Source organism: Rhinatrema bivittatum, chromosome 3 (assembly GCF_901001135.1).
Source record: "Rhinatrema bivittatum chromosome 3, aRhiBiv1.1, whole genome shotgun sequence".
NCBI lineage: Eukaryota > Metazoa > Chordata > Amphibia > Gymnophiona > Rhinatrematidae > Rhinatrema > Rhinatrema bivittatum.
The window spans coordinates 216,039,666-216,061,017 of record NC_042617.1 but is presented as its reverse complement, the minus strand read 5'-3'; the positions used below and the strand labels follow the sequence as shown (position 1 = coordinate 216,061,017).

Sequence of the window (21,352 nt, the reverse complement as noted above, 5' to 3'; positions counted from 1 at the left end):
CAGAAATACAAACAAGAGGAACATCACTAGTTTCATTTGCATTTGAATATGATAGAAATTTAGTACTGAAATTCTTTTTTAAAAATAGGATGGTTTAATACTATAGGCAACAAGTCAGGATTTATCCAGACATAGTTCGCTCTACACAAGAGCATAGGAAGAAGTTCCTAATTATGAGACCTGAAGTGATAAATCATGGGACTAGTATGTTACACTAAGGTATCCATATAAATGCCTATTAAAATTTCAAGAAGAAAAAGGAAAATTAGTTTCTTACCTGATAATTTTCGTTCCTGTAGTACCAAGGATCAGTCCAGACACCTGGGTTGTGACTCCGCACCAGCAGATGGAGACAGAGCAAGACTTGTCGGGCACCCTCACATATAGTAAGGCACCACCCACAGCTCGTCAGTCTTACGAATGTCAAAGCAAAACAGCAATGAAACCAAACTATCTAACTATACCGCCCCACACTAGGGCCGATTCAACCAAAGTCCCCAGCTGGATCAAAACTTCCAGAAACAGAGGACCAACAACAGATACTGAAAAACCAATGGAACACCAACCGAGCGGACTCTTCTTAAATCTGAAAACAGACTTGGGTGGGAGCCTGGACTGATCCTTGGTACTACAGGAACGAAAATTATCAGGTAAGAAACTAATTTTCCTTTCCCTGTACGTACCAGGATCAGTCCAGACACCTGGGATGTACCAGAGCTGAACCACCGAGGGCGGGAACCAGAGAGTCCCGCTCGCAGAAATCCAGGTCCGTAACATCCAGCCGATAGTGTCGCGCAAAGGTATGCAACGACTTCCAAGTTGCCGCCCTGCAAAACTGCTGCGGCGACACATACGAAGATTCCGCCCACGAGGTGGTCTGAGCTGGCATCGAGTGGGCGCGGAGGCCCACCGGGACAGACTTACCATTCAATAGGTACGCAGAAGAAATAGCTTCCTTCAACCACCGAGCAATCGATGCTCGAGAAGCAGCGCCACTCTGCTTTGGACCCGAACACAATACAAAAGGGAGGGTCCGAAAACCCGAAATGGATTCGTTACCTCCAGATAACGGAGCAGAACTCTGCGAACATCAAGTTTCTGCAACATCACATGTCCTCAGGAAAGGCAGGCAATTCAATGGTCTGGTTCAAATGAAACGCGGACACCACAGAGGCAGAGAAGCGTGAGAACGGTTCTCGACAAGACAATGCCTGCAACTCCGAAACTTGTCTCGCCGAAGCAATCGCCACAAGAAAAAACCACCTGAAGGGTCAGATCTTTTAGAGTCGCTCTCCTGAAGGGCTCAAAAGGCGACGAGCACCGCGCAGTGAGCACCAATTAAGAGTCCAGGAAGGACCAGGATGCCGCAACGGAGGCCGCAGATGCTTAGCTTCCCGAAGAAAGCGCGCCACGTCTGGATGATGAGCCAGCGACTTACCTTGCACCTTACCTCTGAGACAGCCAAGCGCCGCTACCTGTACGCGGAGGGTGCTGCATGATAGGTCCTTAGCAAGCCCCGCCGGAAGAAAAGCGAGGACATCCAGTACGGATGGTAACACCGGATTCACCTCACGCGATCTACACTAATCTTGGAACACTGCCCAAACCCGGACATATGCAAACGAGGTAGACCGTTATCGAAAACTCAGCAAGGTAGCTACCACCGCATCCGAATATCCCTTAGACTGCAAACGTTTCCTCTCAAAAACCACGCCGCGAGACCGAAGTGAGCCGCGTCCTCGGAACCAAGGCCGTCGTGGCCACTCCGGCGCCACCATCATCACCTCTGGAGGCGACTCTATTCGACGAAGGACCTTGCCGATCAGAGGCCATGGAGGGAACACATATATGAGAACGTCCGTGGGCCAAGGGAGTACCAGAGTATCTACCCCTTTGGCTCCTCGTTCTCTCCGTCGACTGACGAATCGCGGAGCCTTGGTGTTCTGAGCGGTGGCCATCAAATCCATGTGTGGTGTTCTACACCGTTTGCAAATTAGGCGGTAAGCCACCTCCAGCAGCTCCCACTCCCCTGGATCCAATCGATGCCGACTGAGGAAATCCGCTTGGACATTGTCCACTCCGGCGATGTGGGACGCCGTGATGTTGCTGAGGTTCCTCTCCGCCCAAAGCATGAGCAGCCGCGCCTGCTCCGCCACCGCTTGGCTCCTCGTACCTCCCTGGCGATTGATATACGCCACTGTGGTCGCATTGTCCGACAACACTCTGACCGAAGTCCCTCGGAGCAATGGGAGGAACGACTGGAGCACCAACGTGACCACTCTGGTCTCCAAGCAGTTGATGGACCACTGTGATTGAGCTTTGGACCACAGTCCCTGCACCGAGCGGCCCATGCAAATCGCTCCCCAGCCGGAGAAGCTGGCATCCGTGGTGACTACCATCCAGGTGGGCATGAGTAGGGACACTCCGCGTGTCAGATTGTCGGTGCAGAGCCCCCACTGCAAACTGGACCTCACCTGATCCGTGAGCGGGAGGGGAAGGTAAAAACTCCTCGGACACCTGCCGCCAGCGGGAGAGCAATGCGGATTGCAATGGACGTAGATGAGCGAACGCCCAGGGGACTAGCGCCAGCGTTGACGCCATCGATCCCAACACCATCAGGTAATCGCACCCCTGCGGAATCCGAAGGGACAAGAGACGGCGTATCTGACCCTGCAGCTTGCAGACCGGTCCTTGGACAGAAACACCCTGCCTTGCTTCGTGTCGAACAGTGCTCCCAAGTATCCAGGGTCTGGGTGGGAACCAGCCGGATTTTGGCGAGATTGACCACCCATCCGAGTGACTGCAAGAGCTGCAGGACTCTGTCGACTGCCTGTCGGCACGGAATCACGGATGTGGCTCGGATCAGCCAATCGTCCAAGTAGGGGTGAACCAAGAACCCCTCTTTCGCAGCTCGGCTGCCACTACTACCATCACCTTCAGAAACGTCCTCCGAGCCGTGGCAAGTCCGAAGGGGAGAGCTTCGAACTGATAGTGACTGCCCAGGATACCGAACCGCAGATACCGCTGATGGCACTGCCGAATTCCGATGTGAAGGTAAACCTCCGTCAGGTTCAGCGACGCCAGGAGTTCCCCTGGTCGAACCGAAGCTATGACTGAACGGAACGTCTCCATTTCGAAGCGAGGAACGCGAAGACACCGGTTGACACCTTTGAGGTCCAGGATGGGTCGGAAAGTGCCCTCTTTCTTCGGCACTATGAAGTAAATGGAATACCGGCCCAGATGACGCTGTCCTGGAGGCACGGGAACTACGACACAGCGTATCCCGGACCGCCAAACGCTTGATGCCGCCCTCGCAAGGGGACACCAGAAATTTGTCCCCCGGAACCCGAGCAAACTCTAACGCGTACCCGTGGTGTATCACGCTGAGGACCCCCTGGTCCGTAGTTATCCTGGCCCATTCGGGGAAGGAGCCCTCCGCATTTCAATGAGCTGGCTTCGGACCGGTCCCCGACGAGGAACCGCCTTGCCGCCCAACTGCCTTCCACGAAAGGACTGGGACCATGACGACTGATTCGAAGAACCAGATCTATACGGTGCCTCCGACGATCTCTGTGGTCGCGACTTCCTGGGCCCCCGAAAGCGGGACCTATTGGAAAACGAAGTCCGAGCCCCGTAGCTGTCCTCCGGCAACTTGAACGCCCGGTGTCACCAAGGGACTCAATTGCGGAGCCAGAGAAGACGTCGGGCCGACACTGCTGAGACCGTGGCCCTAGCCGAAGTCTGCAGAAGATCATGCATCGCATTAGCGCTGTACGCAATAACCGCCTCCAAGCCATCCGCTTGCGCCGCCTCCTCACTCGAGAGGCTCGCATTGGCCTGAAGGACCTGAGCCCAGCGCAAGCCGGCCCTCAGGGCAAATTACTACAAAGAGCCGCACGTACCCCCAGAGCCGAAACCTCAAAGCTTTCTTGAGCTGAACCTCCAGGTTTCTGTCTTGGATATCTTTGAGGGCCGTGGCCCCCGTCACCGGAATCGTCGACCGGTTAGTGACCGCCGAAACCGCTGCGTCCATTCGAGGAAGACGCAGGAGAGCCAACGCCTCCTCCGGCAACGGGTCCAGCTTATCCATAGCTTTACTAACCTTTAGGCCCCACTCCGGTGTCCCATTCTCGAAAACAGAATATCAGAAGTGGAAAAATGGAACGGAAAAGCCACCGCGGGTCCCGTCAGGCCCAACAGCACTGGGTCCATCTTAGCGTGCTGTCTAGCCTCCATGGGTGGAGCATCCACACCCACTTCCAGAAGAATAGCCGGGATAAGCGGTGCGAGCTCCACCTTCCGGAGCAAGCGCACCACCTTGGGGTCGACACCTTCCACCGCAGGGGTGCCCTTGTTGTACCCCGCATGAAGCAGATCCTCTTCCGCGGGCGCACTGTCGTCCCGCGGGACCCCTACGTCAGGGTCCACGTCCTCGGAAGAAGCCGAGTCGGAGTCGGTCTCCTGGGGGGCCCCGCGGCCCAAGTGCCGCTCCCTAAGCGGGTCCACGGGTCTCCGGGAACCCTCCCCCCGCTCGCCTCTTCTGGGGATCAGACCGACTGTCTGGACCCCCCTTGACCTACGACCGTTTCCGTCTCGAGCGTTTACATTTTAAAATTTTCTTTAAAAGCACCGCGAAGTCTGACGAAAACGAGGCCCCAGAATCCGTGCTGGCCTCCTCCTGACTCCGATCCGCCGTAGACGCAGCCCCCCCGCAGGGAATTCCCCCCCGGGGTCCCGCTGCTGAGGAGCCAAACCGGCGGCCTGCCGCCATTTTCCACTGCCCGCCGCGTGGCCTCCCCTACGGACTCCAAAATGGCCGCCGCTCCCGCGCTAAGCGGGAACAGGTCGGCCTCACCGGCACCCGCAGGGGCAGCGCGCGGCGGCGATCACGGTCGAGCGGGAACCCCCCGACCGCCCTCGGACGACCCTTCACCGCCCGATAACCAAGAGGAGCATAGGCCGTCGCGCACGCGCACGGAGCCGCACTCAAAATGGCCGCCGTTCCCGCGCTAGGCGGGAACAGGTCAGCCTCACCGGCACCTGCAGGGGCAGCGCGCGGCGGCGATCGCGGTCGAGCGGGAACCCCCCGACCGCCCTCGGACGACCCTTCACCGCCCGATAACCAAGAGGAGCATAGCCCGTCGCGCCCGCGCGCGGAGCCGCACTCGCGGCACGTACCCCTCTTTGGCATGCGCCGCACCGGTCCGGACCGCCGAAAATGCCGAAAGAAAAAGAGAAAACCCAGCAAATCAAGCAGCCCCCGGAACGCTCCCCCCACGAAGAGCCAAGCAGACCGCATGGACAGCGAAAAACGGCAAAAAATAAAACAAAGTCCTTTTTTTTTTTTTTTTTTTTTTTTCTACTTGTCGCTGACCTTGGTCCTGAACTGACTGGTCCAGCGGGGGTGAGTGAACCGGGCTCCCCGGTGTCACCCCCGGCGCTGCTGCCAGAGACAGGCTGGGTCCTCAACCCTCAGCAGCGGCCTCGACCAGGGGAGGGTGGTCCCCTCAGGACCTCACAACCCCCCTGGGAGGCACTCAGGACAAGTGAAGCCGTCTGTAATTTTCCTTTTTTTTTTTTTTTTTTTTTTTAATTTTTTCTAAATAATCCAATCCAATTAAACCAAATTAAACCAAATCCAACAACCCTGACTAGCTACACAACTACCCAGGGATCCACAGAGCCTGTGGGTGAACCTGCCCCATCTGCTGGAGACAGAGAAAGACTGACGAGCTGTGGGTGGTGCCTTACTATATGTGAGGGTGCCCGACAAGTCTTGCTCTGTCTCCATCTGCTGGTGCGGAGTCACAACCCAGGTGTCTGGACTGATCCTGGTACGTACAGGGAAATATGTATTTCTAGAGCTGGAACAACTAAGGGGCTTCTTAGATGAAAAGGGTTGAATTGTGATGCCAGGAAGTATAAGGGTATGGTATCTTATATGATGGTGCATTCATATTTAATTTGTTTGATAATGTGAGCTCCTTTATTCTTTATATATCTTAGGCTCCATATTTCCTTAAATAATTAGAGATCTGGATTGATAATGAAGATGTGTTTAAGTGTTGCTTAAAGAGAAATGTTTTGTAGGATCTCTATTCTTTGATATATGATTGTAATATATCTGAAATTGCAAAATTTAAAATTTTTAAAAAAGAAAAAAACTTGATACATTTAAAGTTAGAAACAGAGCTTTTGTAATCTGTTGAAAAAGTTTGAGAAGCACTGCCATACGCGGTCTACAGAAAACCAGCAGTTAGGAAGAGTGTAATCTCATTTTAGGGAAAAAAAGGCTGCACACAAGTGCTGCATTCTGACCTGATCCAGAAGTCTGTCCACATCTGCTACAATATGCACCAGCTGGCTAGTTGATATAAAAGGCATCTGCTGCATTTGTATGGATGAGCTGTATCCCAGATCTTCACTAGTGCTCAGGTTAGTGTCTTGTATAGATTTCTTGATGTCTTTTGCACTATCAGATGAGGCAGCCTTGAGCGAAAGCTGAAAAACGAAGATACAAAGGTTCATATTCAAAGGCTTTTGAAGTTACCCAACAAAACCCAAAAACAGACACTTTCCCCTGCACCCCAATTAAATTTTAGTGGGGTAACTTTCTACCCAGACAACATTTAGCTGAATACAAAGAGGCTGAGATGGGGGCATGACTACATTTTAGCCAGTGGGCAGAGGGAAGGGGGGGGGGGGGGCACAGGAGCCATGGCTCCCTCCAAAAAATAATTTGGGCCACCACTGGTAATGACTACTCCCTCCTCCCCTTCTCCTCAATTTCCATTGGGTTCCCTACTTACAAAGCAGATCTAGAAACTGAAAAGTGCAAAAAAGAGTGAGACCTTCTCAGGCTAGAGTGCTACAAGGGAGTACAAAAGAGTGAGACCTCTAGCTAGCCACCCCTCTCTCCCCACTAATCTTAGGCTCACCAGCTATTCTGAAACCACTGCGCAACAACATGGTTTTAGCTACTTTTTCTCAATCTAGAGACTTGTATTTATTTATTTCCTTTTATATACAGACATTCATTGGCGTACATCACATCGGTTCACATCAAAGCGGCTGGAATAGTATGACTGACGGTCGTACTATTTTACATTTTAACATTAACTGAGATTGGTACTAAATATACATTGTAACTTATTTTCGATTGCGAACTTTAAAACGAGTGGAAAAAACCTTGGAGGGAGAACACGTAACAAGTATAACATTTAACAAGAAAAACGATAGATGTTAAGGATGGTTATTGGGGTGGAGAGTCTCAATATTGGAAGAAGTAAAGTCTGCAGAGTGGGAGGTTCAAGGTTAGCTGTGAGAAAAAGGTATGGGGGAGGGTGCGGGGGAGGGAGGTGACAGGGGGCGGGGGGGGGGGGGGGAAGGGGGAAAGGTGGGGGTTAGGCTGTGTGTTGGTAGGCTTTGAGGAATAGCCATGTTTTCAGTTTCTTTTTGAATGAGTGGATGGAGGGTTCCAGTCTGAGTTGGGAGGGTAGCTTGTTCCAGAGGGTAGGGCCCGCTACAGAGAGAGTGCGTTGTCTGGTGGAGGTAAGGTGTGCTAGTTTAGTGTGAGGTATTATAAGCAGGCCCGTGTTTTGAGATCGCAGGTTTTTCACAGTGGATCTAATGACTTTTTTCAAGTAGGAGGTGACAACATTGCATAGGTGTCGGAACAGGCCCTAGTCCATCCAATTTTATCTCAGGGGCAAGTCATCCTTATCGGCAGGCATAAAAAAAGACCCTAGTGGTTTTTTAGCAGCAAGTATTTTATTGATAGGTCTAGCAATTAATAATCCTAATCTATGATTTATACAAATAATGTACATAAAGAATGAAATGTAAACATTAACAAAGTGACAGTGGGGGTGGAGCTGGGAGTACAGCTAGGGGCAAAACTTGTTTGGCCCTCCCTAACCAAAAAGGCATTCTGCTGCTCCTGGTCCTAAAGCTACCCAGATCATTTCAGCCATTTATATTCAGTGGAATACTAACCATGTATGATCTACTGAATATCTGGGTAAATTTACCAAGGTAATTTTTCCACTCATCAGCCCACAGAATATTGCTGGCACAAAATAAAGATCTTATTTCATAGGAATGGCAACATGTTTCATACCACATGGTGCACAAAATGGGGTGTCATGATACCTTTTCCATAGGAGTCACCCCCAAATGTTAAATATATATATGAGAGCCAGAGCCATAACCATAGCCAAGCCATCTGGCACCTATGACCAAGTGAAAAAGTACACCCTCACCCTGAACACAACTCCAAGAGCTGGGAGATGCTGGCTTTAATTTTTGAGTTGGCAGTTTCCTCCTGCTCCTTTAGGTTTCCACCTCAAACAGAACCGGTATGGGGATCCTGGAGTCATGAACCTTCATTCACAACTACTGGGAAATATTTTCCCCTTATTTTATATCCCCTCCCAACTTACAATACTCCAGTCATTGCAGTGGCAGTTCCGAGCTGGAGGCCATGCATCATGGCTCTCCTCAGATCCCTGCAATCGTTGTCACCCAACCAACCACTACATGTCACCCTTAGTCAATGCCCTGAATTTTTCCTCCCCGGGAATTGTGAACACTGCCTCCACAGTGTTTCCAGCTCCAGCTGACCTGGGGAGCAGAAGACCCAACCCAGGGATTTAACCAGGGACCTTCTGCACGGCAGTGCACAATACTTACTAACTAGGCCCACTGGGCCAACCCCAGAATTTTATTTATTTAAAACTGAATACTAATATTATTTATAATCTAGAAGTGTGACCTGAGACCCAAACATGTAATCCACTGTATGGATGTGATCGTTAACCTCTATCCAACAGATTAGTAATCTCTAATTTTGCTTATTTATATTTAATTATTTGTTACTGACTTCTTCAAATGTTTGAAGCAAGTTACAACTCATCATCCATCCATAAATAAAACAATGTAAAGTGCATCAAATTAAAGATAATAAAACTGCCCATCCCATACAACTCAAAAACTACTCACCCCATTTAAGCAATAAAGCTTGAAAAAGGAGTGTGTGTCAGGTATTCAAGATATCCACAATGAATATGCATGAAATAGATCTGCATACAATGAAAGTAGTACATGCAAATCTATCTCATGCATACTCGTAGATATCCTAAAACCTGACCAGCTAAGTGTGCCCAGAGGACTGGGTTGAGAAGCACTGCTTTAAGCTATCATAATGTCTAACATTGACCCTCAACAAATATAGAATAAGCAACCACAAATTAAAAATATGCAGACAAAAACTGAACCGGACACTCCAAGAATCCAGACTCTGCATGCCATGCAACACCACAGAAATAGAAACAGAAATGCATTACTCCTGTATTGTGCAAAAGAAAGTTATTATGAGCCTCACCTTCCCAAAATTGACATACTCCATTCGCTAAATAAAATGTTTTCTCCCTTTGCTGTCTGGACATTTTATTTTTCTAATCACTTTGGTTCTCATCGCTTTGTTCTGCTTTTCTCTTGGTCTCCTAATTCCTTTACAGGGTCAAATGTTCATTTTCTATTTTATCTCACTCTTCCTGTCATCTTCAGTTCCTCCCTCACATCTCTGTATAATACTGATCTTTCCATTTTCTACTTTTCTCCATTCCTGTTTAGCTCTTCCTCTCTATCCATTCATCTAGATTTGATCCCTCTTTTTCTCCTTCCAGTTCTCTGTGCCAATTCTACATCTTCCCAACTCTCCCCTCTATATGCCTCCCTCAGTCCTCTATCTCCCTCTCATTGAGATGCTCCTTTTACCATCTCCATCTATATTTTATTTATTTATTTAACATTTTTCTATACCGACCTTCATGAAAGATTTCATATCAGATCGGTTTACATGTAACAAAGGGTATAACTTAAACAAGAACAATTCACTTGAAGCGGAAGTTACATATAACAGGGTATATAACTTGGGGCTAGGCTAGTCAGAGGTAAAGGACAGTGTAACTGAGGAGAACTAGAAAAGGCAATGAAACAAAAAGAAACGGTGGCTTAATTATAGTGTCTAAACATGGCGAGGCATTAGCCGGTAAAGCAGAGTCCTGTCCGGTTGACAATTAATGGCCTAGAAAGTTAGGGGAAGGCCTGGAGGAAGAGCCAGGTCTTAAGTTTTTTTCGGAAAGTTCGAGGGCAAGATTCTAGTCTGAGGTCCGTGGGCATATTGTTCCAGATGGTTGGGCCCGCTGTAGAAAATGCTCGTTCTTTGGTGGATGATAGTCGCGTGGCTTTTGTTGGGGGAACTTGCAGGGTACTTTTGTACGCTTCTCTTATAGGTCTTGAGGATGAATATAATTTGAGAGGAATCTGGAGGTCTAGTTGTTGTTGATTGTATATGGATTTATGAATAGTGGTGAGGGCCTTGTGCATTATTCTATATTTTATTGGCAGCCAGTGAAGGTTCCGTAGTATGGGAGTGATGTGCGAACTTCTGTTGGTGTTGGTTAGGATTCTGGCTGCCGAATTCTGGAGCATCTGTAATGGTTTGATAGAGGAGAAAGGGAGTCCGAGAAGGAGAGCGTTGCAGTAATCTGTTTTGGAAAAGAGCGTGGCTTGGAGCACGGTTCTGAAATCCTGGAAATGGAGGAGAGGTTTGAGCCTTTTCATAACTTGGAGTCTATAAAAACCATCCTTGGAGGTGTTGTTGATGGATTTCTTTAGATTCAGGTGGTTATCGAGGATGACTCCTAGGTCCCTTACTTGAGAGATCTGGGTGTTGGATGATGTCAGATGGGTTAGGGCAGAGTGGTCGGGGGAGATGAAAAGGAGTTCTGTCTTGGATGCATTGAGGACTAGGTTTAGACCTGAGAGTAGGCAGTTAATAGCTTCCAAGCAGCTTTCCCAGTATGAGAGCGTTTTAGAGAGTGATTCTGTTATAGGGATCAGAATCTGTACGTCGTCTGCATAGAGGTAGTGGATTAATTTAATTTTGTAAGCAGCTGGCAGAGGGGGAGGAGGTAGATATTGAAAAGGGTGGGGGACAGGGAAGATCCTTGCGGTACGCCTAAAGTGGATTTGACGTCTGAAGATTCTTTATTATTAATGTTTACTTTAAAACTCCTGTTGCTGAGGAAGGAGGAGAACCATTTGTGTGCGGATCCTGTTAATCCAATTTCTGAAAGCCGATTTAGTAGGATGGTGTGGTTCACGGTGTCAAAGGCTGCGGAGATATCTAGAAGGATCAGGATGAATGACAGTCCTTTGTCAAGGCCCATGATGATGTGGTCCAAGAATGAGATAAGGAGGGATTCTGTACTTAATGATTTACGAAAACCGTATTGGGATGGGTAGAGGATATTGTGTTCTTCCAGATAATTTGAGAGTTGCGTATTTACCAATTTCTCCATGATTTTGGCCAGAAAAGGAAGATTAGATATGGGGCGGAAATTGGCGGGATCTCTCGTGTCCAGGTTAGGTTTCTTTAGGAGGGGTTTGAGAGAGGCCGTTTTTAGTCTGTCGGGGTATATTCCTCGGGAGAGTGAGCAGTTTATGATATTGGTCAAAGGTCTGGAGATAGTCGTTGGGATGAGAAGCAGAAGTTTAGTTGGAATGTGATCTGATGGGTGGTCGGAAGGTTTCAGCTTCTTAAGTAAGGATTCGATCTCTAGAGGGGTAGTTGGTTCAAAGGAATCTAGATTAGCTCCAGGGTGAGGAATGGAGTCGTAGGTAGGGATGGGGGGGTTGTGTTGGTGGGAAGGCGAGCTAGAGTGTCTGCAGTTTTTTTCTGGAAGAACAGTGCTAGTTCATTTGCTTTGGATTGAGCTTGGTCATCTGGTATGACGTGAGTGGGGGATTTAGTGAGTTGGGAGACATATGAGAACAGGGTCCTAGCATTGAATTGGAGATCGTGGATTCTGCTGGCATAGAAGTCTCTTTTTGTCCGTAAGATGGAATTCTTATAGAGATGTAATGTGTGTTTGTAGTTGGTTAGAGTCGTGGAATTGGGGGACTTACACTAATCATTTTCTTTGTGTCTGAGGTCTTGTTTTATCTGCTTAAGTTCGGAGGAGAACCAGGGTTGCTTCTTTTTATGCATTGGGTTGATAGTTTTGACTGCATTAGGGCAAACTTTATTTGCAATCGATTCTGTGATATTGTGCCAGGACAGAAGGGCTGTGTTGGGGTTGGTGGTGTCCAGGTTGGGGAGTTCTTTGGAGAGATGATCTCTGAGCGTGTCAGATGTACAAGATTTCCTGAAGTGGATGGTGGAGAGGGGCTGAGTAGGCTTAGGATTCCCTTGAATCATGAGGGTTGTAGAAATCAGTGAGTGGTCTGACCAGGGAATGGGGGTCCAGATCGGAACGTTGTTGTATGAAATGTTGGAGTTGACGAAGATGAGGTCGAGGATATGTCCTGCTTTATGTGTAGGTTTATCAATGATTTGCTTAAATCCCATGGCTTCGAGAGTAGTGAGGAGCGCTTCGCAATTTGGGGTGGGCGGAGAGGCGTCAACATGGAGGTTGAAGTCCCCCATGATTATGGCTGGCGAGTCCATGTTGATGAGTGTGGCTATTATTTCTATGAGGGGGAAGCATCGGAGTCTAGCAGTCCTGGTGGAGCGTATATTAGATGGATTTGTAGATGCTTGGATTTAAAGAGACCTAGTTCAAGTTTGGTAGAGGTTGGGATCTAGACAGGTTGTGGATTGAGTTTGAAATCTTTTTTAGTAGCTAGGAGAAGACCACTTCCTCGTTTTTTTTGTCTGGGAATTGAGATTATGTCGTAGAGGTGTAACTGTAATTGATTTATAAGGGCTATGTCCGAACTTTTTAGCCAGGTTTCCGTGATGGCACAGATGTCTGGCTTTGAGTCTAAGAGGTAGTCATTTAAAACGTGGGTTTTCTTCGTTAGTGACTGAGCGTTGAGCAGCATAAGGGAGAACATCGTGAGACCTAACAACTGCGTGAAGGGGGAGGTCATGATTGGGATGAGGGATCTGGTTGTATGTCTTGAGAGTTGATGAAAAGTCTTCGAGAGCGGAAGGTGTCGATGGTGTATGATGGGGATTGGGAAAGTTTGCATGCTGTCTTCTCAGTGAGGGAAGTTTATCTGGGAGTGCTGCGTGCGTCCGCAGCACTCCCAGATATAATATATATACATATTCAATATATATATACATATACAATATATGACCCCCCTTGTTCTTCCCTTCAAGAGCTGCATCTTTTGTTGTTCTTTGGAACCCCTCCTCACCTGCAAATCCTCCTCCTTGTCCCCATCCCTCATTATCCACAGCCATCTTTCAACCCATCAGAAGCCAGTGGACGGAAGGTGGACGGAAGCTGAAGTCATAAGCCAGTGGACGAAAGCTGAAGACAGAAGCCAGTGTGCTCATGGCTGTCTTGAAGATGTCATAAGCAGAGTGAACTTTGGGCTTATCGCACTCCAGGTCCTGTTGCACAATTTTTTGGAAATCCTCCTGGAATTGCTGTGGTAGGTGTTTACTAAAATCAAGGGCATGCTTCCACAGGTTACTAGAGTACTGCCCCATGGACAATTAATAGCAAACAATTTGGGCAGTTAACACTGCGCCCTGAAACACCCGGTGTCCAAGGGCATCGAGTGCCTTATGCTCCCACCCTGGAGGAGCTGAGGCATGGGTGCGGATCCTCTTTGCCTTCCCTACCACCACCGATTACTGGGTGAGCTGACAGCACTCGAACCCGGTGGTAGGTTGGACTAGGTAAACTGCATCCGTCTTCTGATTCACCGGTAGCACCGAGATAGGGTGCTCCCAAAGGTGGGCTGCCAGCTCTTTGAAGATATCATGGAGTGGCACCACCACTACCTCTTTCTGGGCATCCATGAATTGCAGAATCTCAAGCATTCTATGCCTGGTGTCTTGCTCTGTTAAAAGCTGGAAAGGCACCGATTCTGCCATGGCTTTTACAAACCCCGCAAAAGAAAGATCCTCCGGAGAGATTTTTGCCCTTCCTCCGGTGGAGAGGGCTCTGAGGGCAGATCCTCAGATTCCTCAGTGGAGGACATGAATGCCTCCCCTTCTCAGGGGTCATAAAAAGCCCCTCCTTCACTGCAGCCTTCAGGGGATGTGGGGGGGTCGAACACCCAATGGTGGTTGAGGTGTAGGCCTTGAAGGCACCGAAGGAGCCGAAGGCATCGATGGGCCTTGAGGCTGTAGAGCGCCGATGGGTCCAAAAGCATCTGTAAAATCGGTGGCAATGAAGGCACTGACAGAACCAATCCCGATGGCCCTAGGGAAGCTGGGAGGTGGCGGAGCGCCATGCATGCCCGAGAAGCCATCGAACCCGATGACCCTTCCTCCTCTGAGGAGTCGCTCACGATTTAGGGGCCAATGGCGGTGGTGTTCCCTTCAGACACAAAGGGGCTTGGGGCATCGGTGTCAGCTGCGTCGGTAGAACACCGAGCAACATATCAAGCCGTTCCAATAATGGTGCAAGCACCTGTGGAGTCGGCTCCTGCGGCGGTGGCAGTCCCAGTGGAACTGGAGGCTCAAAGCCCTGCAGGGCCCGGCCAACCGCCAACCAAGCATGCCTCTCCAACTCCTCCTCAAAGGCAGCAGAGGACAAAATGGCTTGAGGAGGTGGCGGTGGAATTGGGACATCCCCTGGGGAACTAGGAGGCACCGATCCCTCCACCAATGTTGGTTGAGGCCACCTGGAGGCATCAGAGGGGTTGGAGGGAATCGTTTTCTCCACCCGAGACCACCTCATCGGAGGCACCGATGTCTATGCATGTCCATGGTCTGGCTTAGAGAACGATGGCCGATGTCAATGTTGCTTCAACCCTTCTCGATGATCACCATGGTCTTTTCCCGGGACCGAGGGAGACAGGGATGATCCCGACTCGAAACGGGATGACAAAGACCATGATCGGTCCCCAGCTCCAGTCTCAGACCTAGGGAATGGTTGAGGGGGCGATCCCAACAGGGTTGAGATTGGAACCTCCTTCCCAAGCGGGGTAGAGGTCCTCGAAGCAGACAACAGATCCATTTTTTTTGGAACCTAATAATTTTTCCATCTTGCTGAGGCATGTCCGACGGCCCTTAGGGGTCATCTGGGCGCAGAGGTCACAAATGTGTACATCGTGGGACACCCCCACGCAGAGGACACAGACCTCATGGGGGTCTGTGAAGTATGTGGTGCGCGGTCGATGGTCAGCGGCCACCAGGAGATGAAACCATCAGCAATAGACCGCGAATTGACAAAAAATACGAAGGGACCCTCCACGACACGAGAAGAGATAACAGTAATTTTCTGGAAAAGAAGTGCAAGCTTACAACTGCGAGGCAGCAGCTTTGCGGAAAGGAAGAGATTGAAGACGGACCCCTCATGGATGGGTGGTTAGCGGTATGCTGGGCATGCTCAGTGTACCAAACGTTTTCTGTGCCAGGCTCCATCAGATGATGTCACCCCATGTGTGAGTACTACCATCCTGCTTGTCTTTGGAGAAATGAACTACATTCTATGAGCTTTATTTTTCTTAGAATGAACACTTTGTTCCATAGAACTCTGGTACTGTGCCTTGTACAGTTGGCATCTAGAGATGTGGCATGGGTCAATACACCAGCTAGCATACCAGGCCTCACTGTACACTATGACATATTACTTAAACTTGCATCAAGATTTCTGTTGTCAAGATATGCTAATTTACATCAAATCACTGCAAAATACTGTGACAGTTTTCATTAATGTATGCCACTAATGCATTAGGGTCCATCTTTGGAGTGATTCCAGTGGTTTTACATGTGAGAATTCTGAATGCTCGTAAATGTTGCAAAGTTATGGGTCTATTCCAATAATTGAATATAGTGCAAGTTTGTTTACTTAAAAAGCATATTTTTACCTTTTGTCTATATATGTTTATAGTTCATAAGCATATCCAAGCGGTAAACAGAGCAATACAACCACAGCTGTCTCACCTCATTCATAAACATGGAGTAACGAGCTATTAGCTGCAAAGTAAGTTTCCAAAGGCGATGACTCAATAAAGGTAAAAATATTTGATCTGACCAACATTTCACAAGATTAATCCACAGGATGTGAGTGGCCTGGAGGGAAAAGGAGCTTCCCCCTAAAAAATATAGAAAAATACAAAACATTAATAAACTGAAAATCACACATCATATCAGAAATATATTACATTAGAGGTTGTGCTCCTGCTCGCTTCACTCGCCAACCCTGCCAGTAGCTCTCCATTCTAGACTCCATGTTTATGCCTTGGTGACTGTGTGGGGTGTTTAGTAAGGAAGGCATGGGTAAAGGTGTGTCAGAAGTCTTGCAGAGTGTGTGTGAAGGTGGGAGTGCAGGTAGGGTAGAAGTGAGGATGCAGTGTATGGTGATGGGTGGGGTGTATTTATGTATATGATGTTGTAGGTGGTACATGTTGTTGGGTTGGTGTGAGAGTGTGAGTGGTATGGTGTATTGGTGTGGATGTGTGTGCACTTTCCCCCCTTGCACGTTCCACATTCTCCCCCTACCACTCTCCTGCTCACCTGTGTGGAAATGGTGTGTATGTGCTGTAGGTATGAGAGATGAATGTGTAAGTAGTATTTTGTATGTTTGTGGGGAACCCACATTTTCTACCCACCCTTCCTCCCTCCCTCTCCTCCCCTGCACAGATTCCCACTCTTTCTTTCTCTCCTCCACTGTGCTCCCCATTTCCCTCCTCCTCCAACATGTGTATGTGTGTGTATGAGGTTGCAGAGGAAATATGTGGGTGGGGTTGTGTTCATGTGTTATGGGGTTGGTGTGAATAACTTATGTGCATGTTGGAGAATAACTAAAGGCGTTTATTTTGGGGAGTGGCTAGGCATATCGGATTGTGGTTGTCGTCTGTGGCTGAAGAACTTGGGAACTTGGGCGTTGGACCAGGTTGCCAGAAGATCCATGGCTGGGGTTCCCCAGAGGTTTACTATCAACTGGAAGGCTGTGGTCGACAGCGTCCATTCCCCTGGGTCTAGACTCTCTCTGCTGAGGTAATCCGCAGTGAAGTTGTCTTTTCCCGCGATGTGGGCGGCTGAGATCCCTTGTAGGTTTGCTTCCGCCCACATCATTAGGGGGGTCTATTTCCAGGGTCACCTGTTGGCTTCTGGTTCCTCCCAGGTCGTTGATGTAGGCAACTGTTGTGGCGTTGTCTGACATGACTGACAGATTTGCCCCGGAGTCTGTGACTGAATTGTAGGCAGGCTAGTCTGACTGCTCGGGTTTCCAGTTGGTTTATGTTCCATCCCGATTCTTCCTTGTCCCATTGCCCCTGGGCCATCAGTTCCTGGCAGTGGGCTCCCCACCCTCGTAGGCTCGCATCCGTGGTAAGCAAGACCCAGATCGTTGAGGATAGTCTTACTTCCTTGCTCAGATGGGTCTTCTTGTAGCCACCATTGAAGCTGGGTCCGCACCTCTGCCGGTAGCTGGAGGTGAACAGAGTAGTTCTGGGACATCGGGTTCCATCGTGACAGTAGGGAATGTTGTAGTGGTCGCATGTGGGCCCTTGCCCATGGTACAACTTCTAGGGTCGATGTCATGACTTGGAGGCAGTCCCATACCTTGGGGCGAGCACAGTTCAACAGTTTTCGTAACTGGGCCATCAATTTCCTTCTCCTTATAGGGGGAAGAATGACCTTGTCTTGTTTGGTGTCGAACCGGACTTCCAGGTACTCTAGCGATTGGGAGGGCTGCAGGCAGCTCTTGGTTGTGTTGACGACCCACCCGAGATTCTGCAGTAGATTCTTGACTCTGGTGGTCGCCTGATAACTTTCCTCTGGAGATTTTTCCCTGATTAGCCAATCGTCCAGATACAGATGTACGAGGATTCCTTCTTTCCTCAGTGTCGCCGCCACTACAACCATGATTTTGGTGAACGTCCGAGGGGCAGTAGCTAGTCCGAAGGGTAGGGCCCAGAACTGGTAATGATGGTCCAGTATCGCAAAGCGTAGAAAGCGCTGATGGTCGTGATGGCCCGGGATGTGGAGATAGGCTTCTGACAGATCCAGAGAAGTCAGGAATTCTCTCGGTTGTACTGCCCTTATGACTGAGTGTAGGGTTTCCATGCGGAAGTGTGGTACCCTCAGGTAGCGCTTCACAGTCTTGAGGTCCAGGATGGGCCTGAACATTCCCCTCCTTCTTGGGGACAATAAAATAGATGGAATAGTGACCAGTATTTTGTTGGTGCGTGGGCACGGAGGTTATCACCTTTAGGCCGAGAAGTTTTGTCAGTGTGGTTTCCACTGCCGTTCTCTTGGAGGGGGAGTGGCACGGTGATCTCTAAAATTTGTCTGGAGAGATGCTGTGGAAGTCCAGGTAGTATCCCTCTCGAATGATGATTAGGACCCACTTGTCCAATGTTATCTCGACCCATCTTTGGTAGAAGAGGGTAAAGTCTGCCCCCTATGGCTTCTTCCTGTTGATGGGTCTGTTGATTCTCATTGTATGGTGCGGCCGGGGCCTGTACCTGAGCCAGCTCCCCTCTTGTTGTGTCTGTTCCGAAAGGACTGGCCCCTGCCTGCGGGATGAGGTGCTTGTTATGTGTTTTTGTACGGTCTAAAACGTTGGACTCCTCTGCCCTTGGATCTTCAAGGAGAGGGGCATTGGTTTCTTTTGCTCCTGTCCTCCGGTAACTGAGGTACTGGGGATTCGCCCCATTTGTCAGCTAACTTCTCCAGTTCGCTTCCGAACAGGAGGGATCCTTTAAAGGGCATTCTCGTGAGTTTCGTCTTGGAGGTCGTGTCGGCTGACCAACGTCTGAGCCAGAGTTGCCTTCTGGCTGCCACTATGGATGAGACACCCCTGGCTGAGGTGCGCACCAGGACAGAGGTTGCATCCGTGAGGAAAGATATCGCCGGTTCTAATGTTTTGGCGGAAGTGGTTGCGTCCATGGAGAGCAGCAAGCAGGCACATGTCACCACGGGGCAGCAGGAAGCGATCTACAGGGTCATAGCTGCGACATCAAATGACTGTTTAAGAATGGATTCCTGACGTTTGTCCTGGGTATCCTTGAGTGCAGCTCCTCCTTTGGCTGGGATAGTAGTGCGCTTTGAGATAGCACAGACCATGGCGTCCACTTTGGAGAACCCTAGGAATTCTTTGGCTGAGGGTTCCAGGGGGTATAGGGCTTCTAGGGCCCGTCCTCCTTTGAAGCTGGCCTCCGGGGCCTTCCATTCCAGGTCAATCAGTTGTTGTATGGCCTGCAGCATTGGGAAATAGCATGAGGCCTGACGGAGCCCGAACAAAACAGAGTTTGTCTTTGACTCCGCTTTGGTACTTGCGCTTGGGATGGCCAGCGTCTTCAGGCTCAGAGACACAAGATCTGTTAGCTCGTCTTTGAAGAAGAAATGCATCATGGTTTGGTATGGTTCCAATTCCTGGAGGGATTTCCCATTCCTCCAGGGGGTCTGGCTCTTCCTCTGAAGTGTCTGTGACCCCTAAGGGGAGGCTTTTGCCCGGAGAAGGCACATCTTGGGGAAGCTGAGAGGGGCCTGGAAGGTTTTGCTCTTCTGGTGGAGACTGGCTGTGTCACAGGTGGCACCAATTGCGCCTGAACAAAGGTTTGCAGCCCTTTGAAGAATTCCACTCAGGAGAAGGTTCCTGGGTCTATATTGAATCCAGCGGCGTTCCCAGAGGAGCCCATCTGAGGAAGGGCCGAGCCGGAGATAGAAAGGTCCGGGGTACTATCATTGGTGGAGCCGGATTCCTCTACTGGCTGAGGGGGGCCTTGCCTCGGTTCCCCCAGAGCCTCTTCGCACTGCAGGCACACGGCAGAGACCTCTTCGGGTTGCGCAGTTCTCAGGTGGCAGGCTGGGCAAAGGGCTTGTCCCTTGGATTTCTTGGCCAGCGGTGCCATGATTGTGCACGTGGAGTGGCTCAAAACTTGTCTATGCGCGTAGATGTGCGCGCCGGGTGCGCAGACGCAGTGCATGCAGGCCGTTATATGTGCGCTTGGCGGAGATGAGCGCGCCACTGTGCACACAGGCCTATCTGTGCGCCCGGCACAGTTGAGCGCACCGTTGAGCGCCCGGCAATGATGCGCGTGCTGCTGTACGCACAAGTAGTTTGTGCGCCCGGCTTGCCGCAGTGCGCACAGCTCAGTTGTGCGGACAATATGGAGATCAAGAGGGGGAAATGGTGCAGACGACCACGCGGGCAAGATGGCAACCCCCCCCCACCCCCACCCCGGAGGGTATCCACGTGGAAGGATCCTTGCACCGGACTGGGGCCTAGTCTGGACGGGGCTGCTCAACCCGATTGAACAGACGCCGGAAGGACGATCTGTGCGGCTAGCCGAGCCTTGGAGACCAGAGACTTTAAGAATGTTTTCTACCTTACCTTGTCTCGGCGCTTCCCGGTCTCGTGCCGGGCGGTCTCCGGCTGCGGGAGGAGAGGGAATATACCTTCACCGCCGCGCTCAGTATTACACCCGCTGCCTCTCAGCCACTCTGGGGGCTAAGTCCACGCCGGAAGCCGGCTACCGGACCGATGCTTACCTCTGAGGGATCTCAGAAATCACCTCAGGAATTCTCGACTGGGGGAGGGGCCCTTAGGTATCACCGCAGGAGAGCGGGGCTCGTCTCATAGAGGTAACATTTTCTTTCTTTGGTTTGGAATTTCTAACACTGTGAAAGTGCGTGTGGTGTCCCAATCTGCTTAGGAGATGGAGAAATACTGAAGAGCTGAGCTTCCTGTACGGGTATATGTAGGCTGACGTCAGACTGAAATCTGACTCCGTCTCCCAACTGCTATCAGGAGTACACTATACCCATTGGTCCTGAGTCCATCTGCTACGCGCTAGGAAACTGAATTTTACTTGAAAACCTAGCCAGCTACGTTCAGTTGAAAATTCACCTAAAGTTAACCAGTGAAAATTAGTTATCCTGGGATCTCGGCACTTTTTTTTTTTTTTTTAAATTGACAACACTGCTATCAAAATACAAGGTCCTGTTTTCAAATTCGATTTCCAAATTCTGGGTTTTTGGAAGCATTCTTTTTAAAACAAGAATCATTGCTTTTAAGAAATGCACTGAATTAAGCATAAGGAGGTTCATATTCAGAAGCATTTAGATGGATAACTCAGACGTTATCCGACTAAATGAATATGTGGACACTTAGCCAGCCTTATTTTAGCTGTCTAAGGCCTAGATTCATCAAAATGCTATAAATAAAGCAGAAATATGGCGCATTAGCATCTGTGATTAAAAAAAAATGGGCATGGTTAGGGAAATTTCTGATCTACCGAATCGTGGAAGTAAGTTGAACTCGCAATATTTTATTGCATTGTGTGACGCAATATCGCATTATACAATACATTAGCGTGCTGCTTGTCATTTTATGCATCACACATCGTTTTATGTCTGGCGCATTAT

General features: G+C 49.5%; 1 protein-coding gene across 1 annotated transcript in view; it reads right to left on the bottom strand.

Moving 5' to 3' along the window:
• COG2 (component of oligomeric golgi complex 2) overlaps nucleotides 1–21,352 on the bottom strand; it is a 237,479-nt gene that overhangs the window by 54,115 nt on the left and 162,012 nt on the right. Inside the window, exons 12-13 of the mRNA XM_029594187.1 lie at nucleotides 15,920–16,071; nucleotides 6,319–6,501 (exon numbers count right to left, since the gene is read on the bottom strand). Of these exons, the coding sequence (XP_029450047.1) occupies nucleotides 6,319–6,501; nucleotides 15,920–16,071 (335 nt within the window). The remainder of the gene's footprint in view (nucleotides 1–6,318; nucleotides 6,502–15,919; nucleotides 16,072–21,352) is intronic.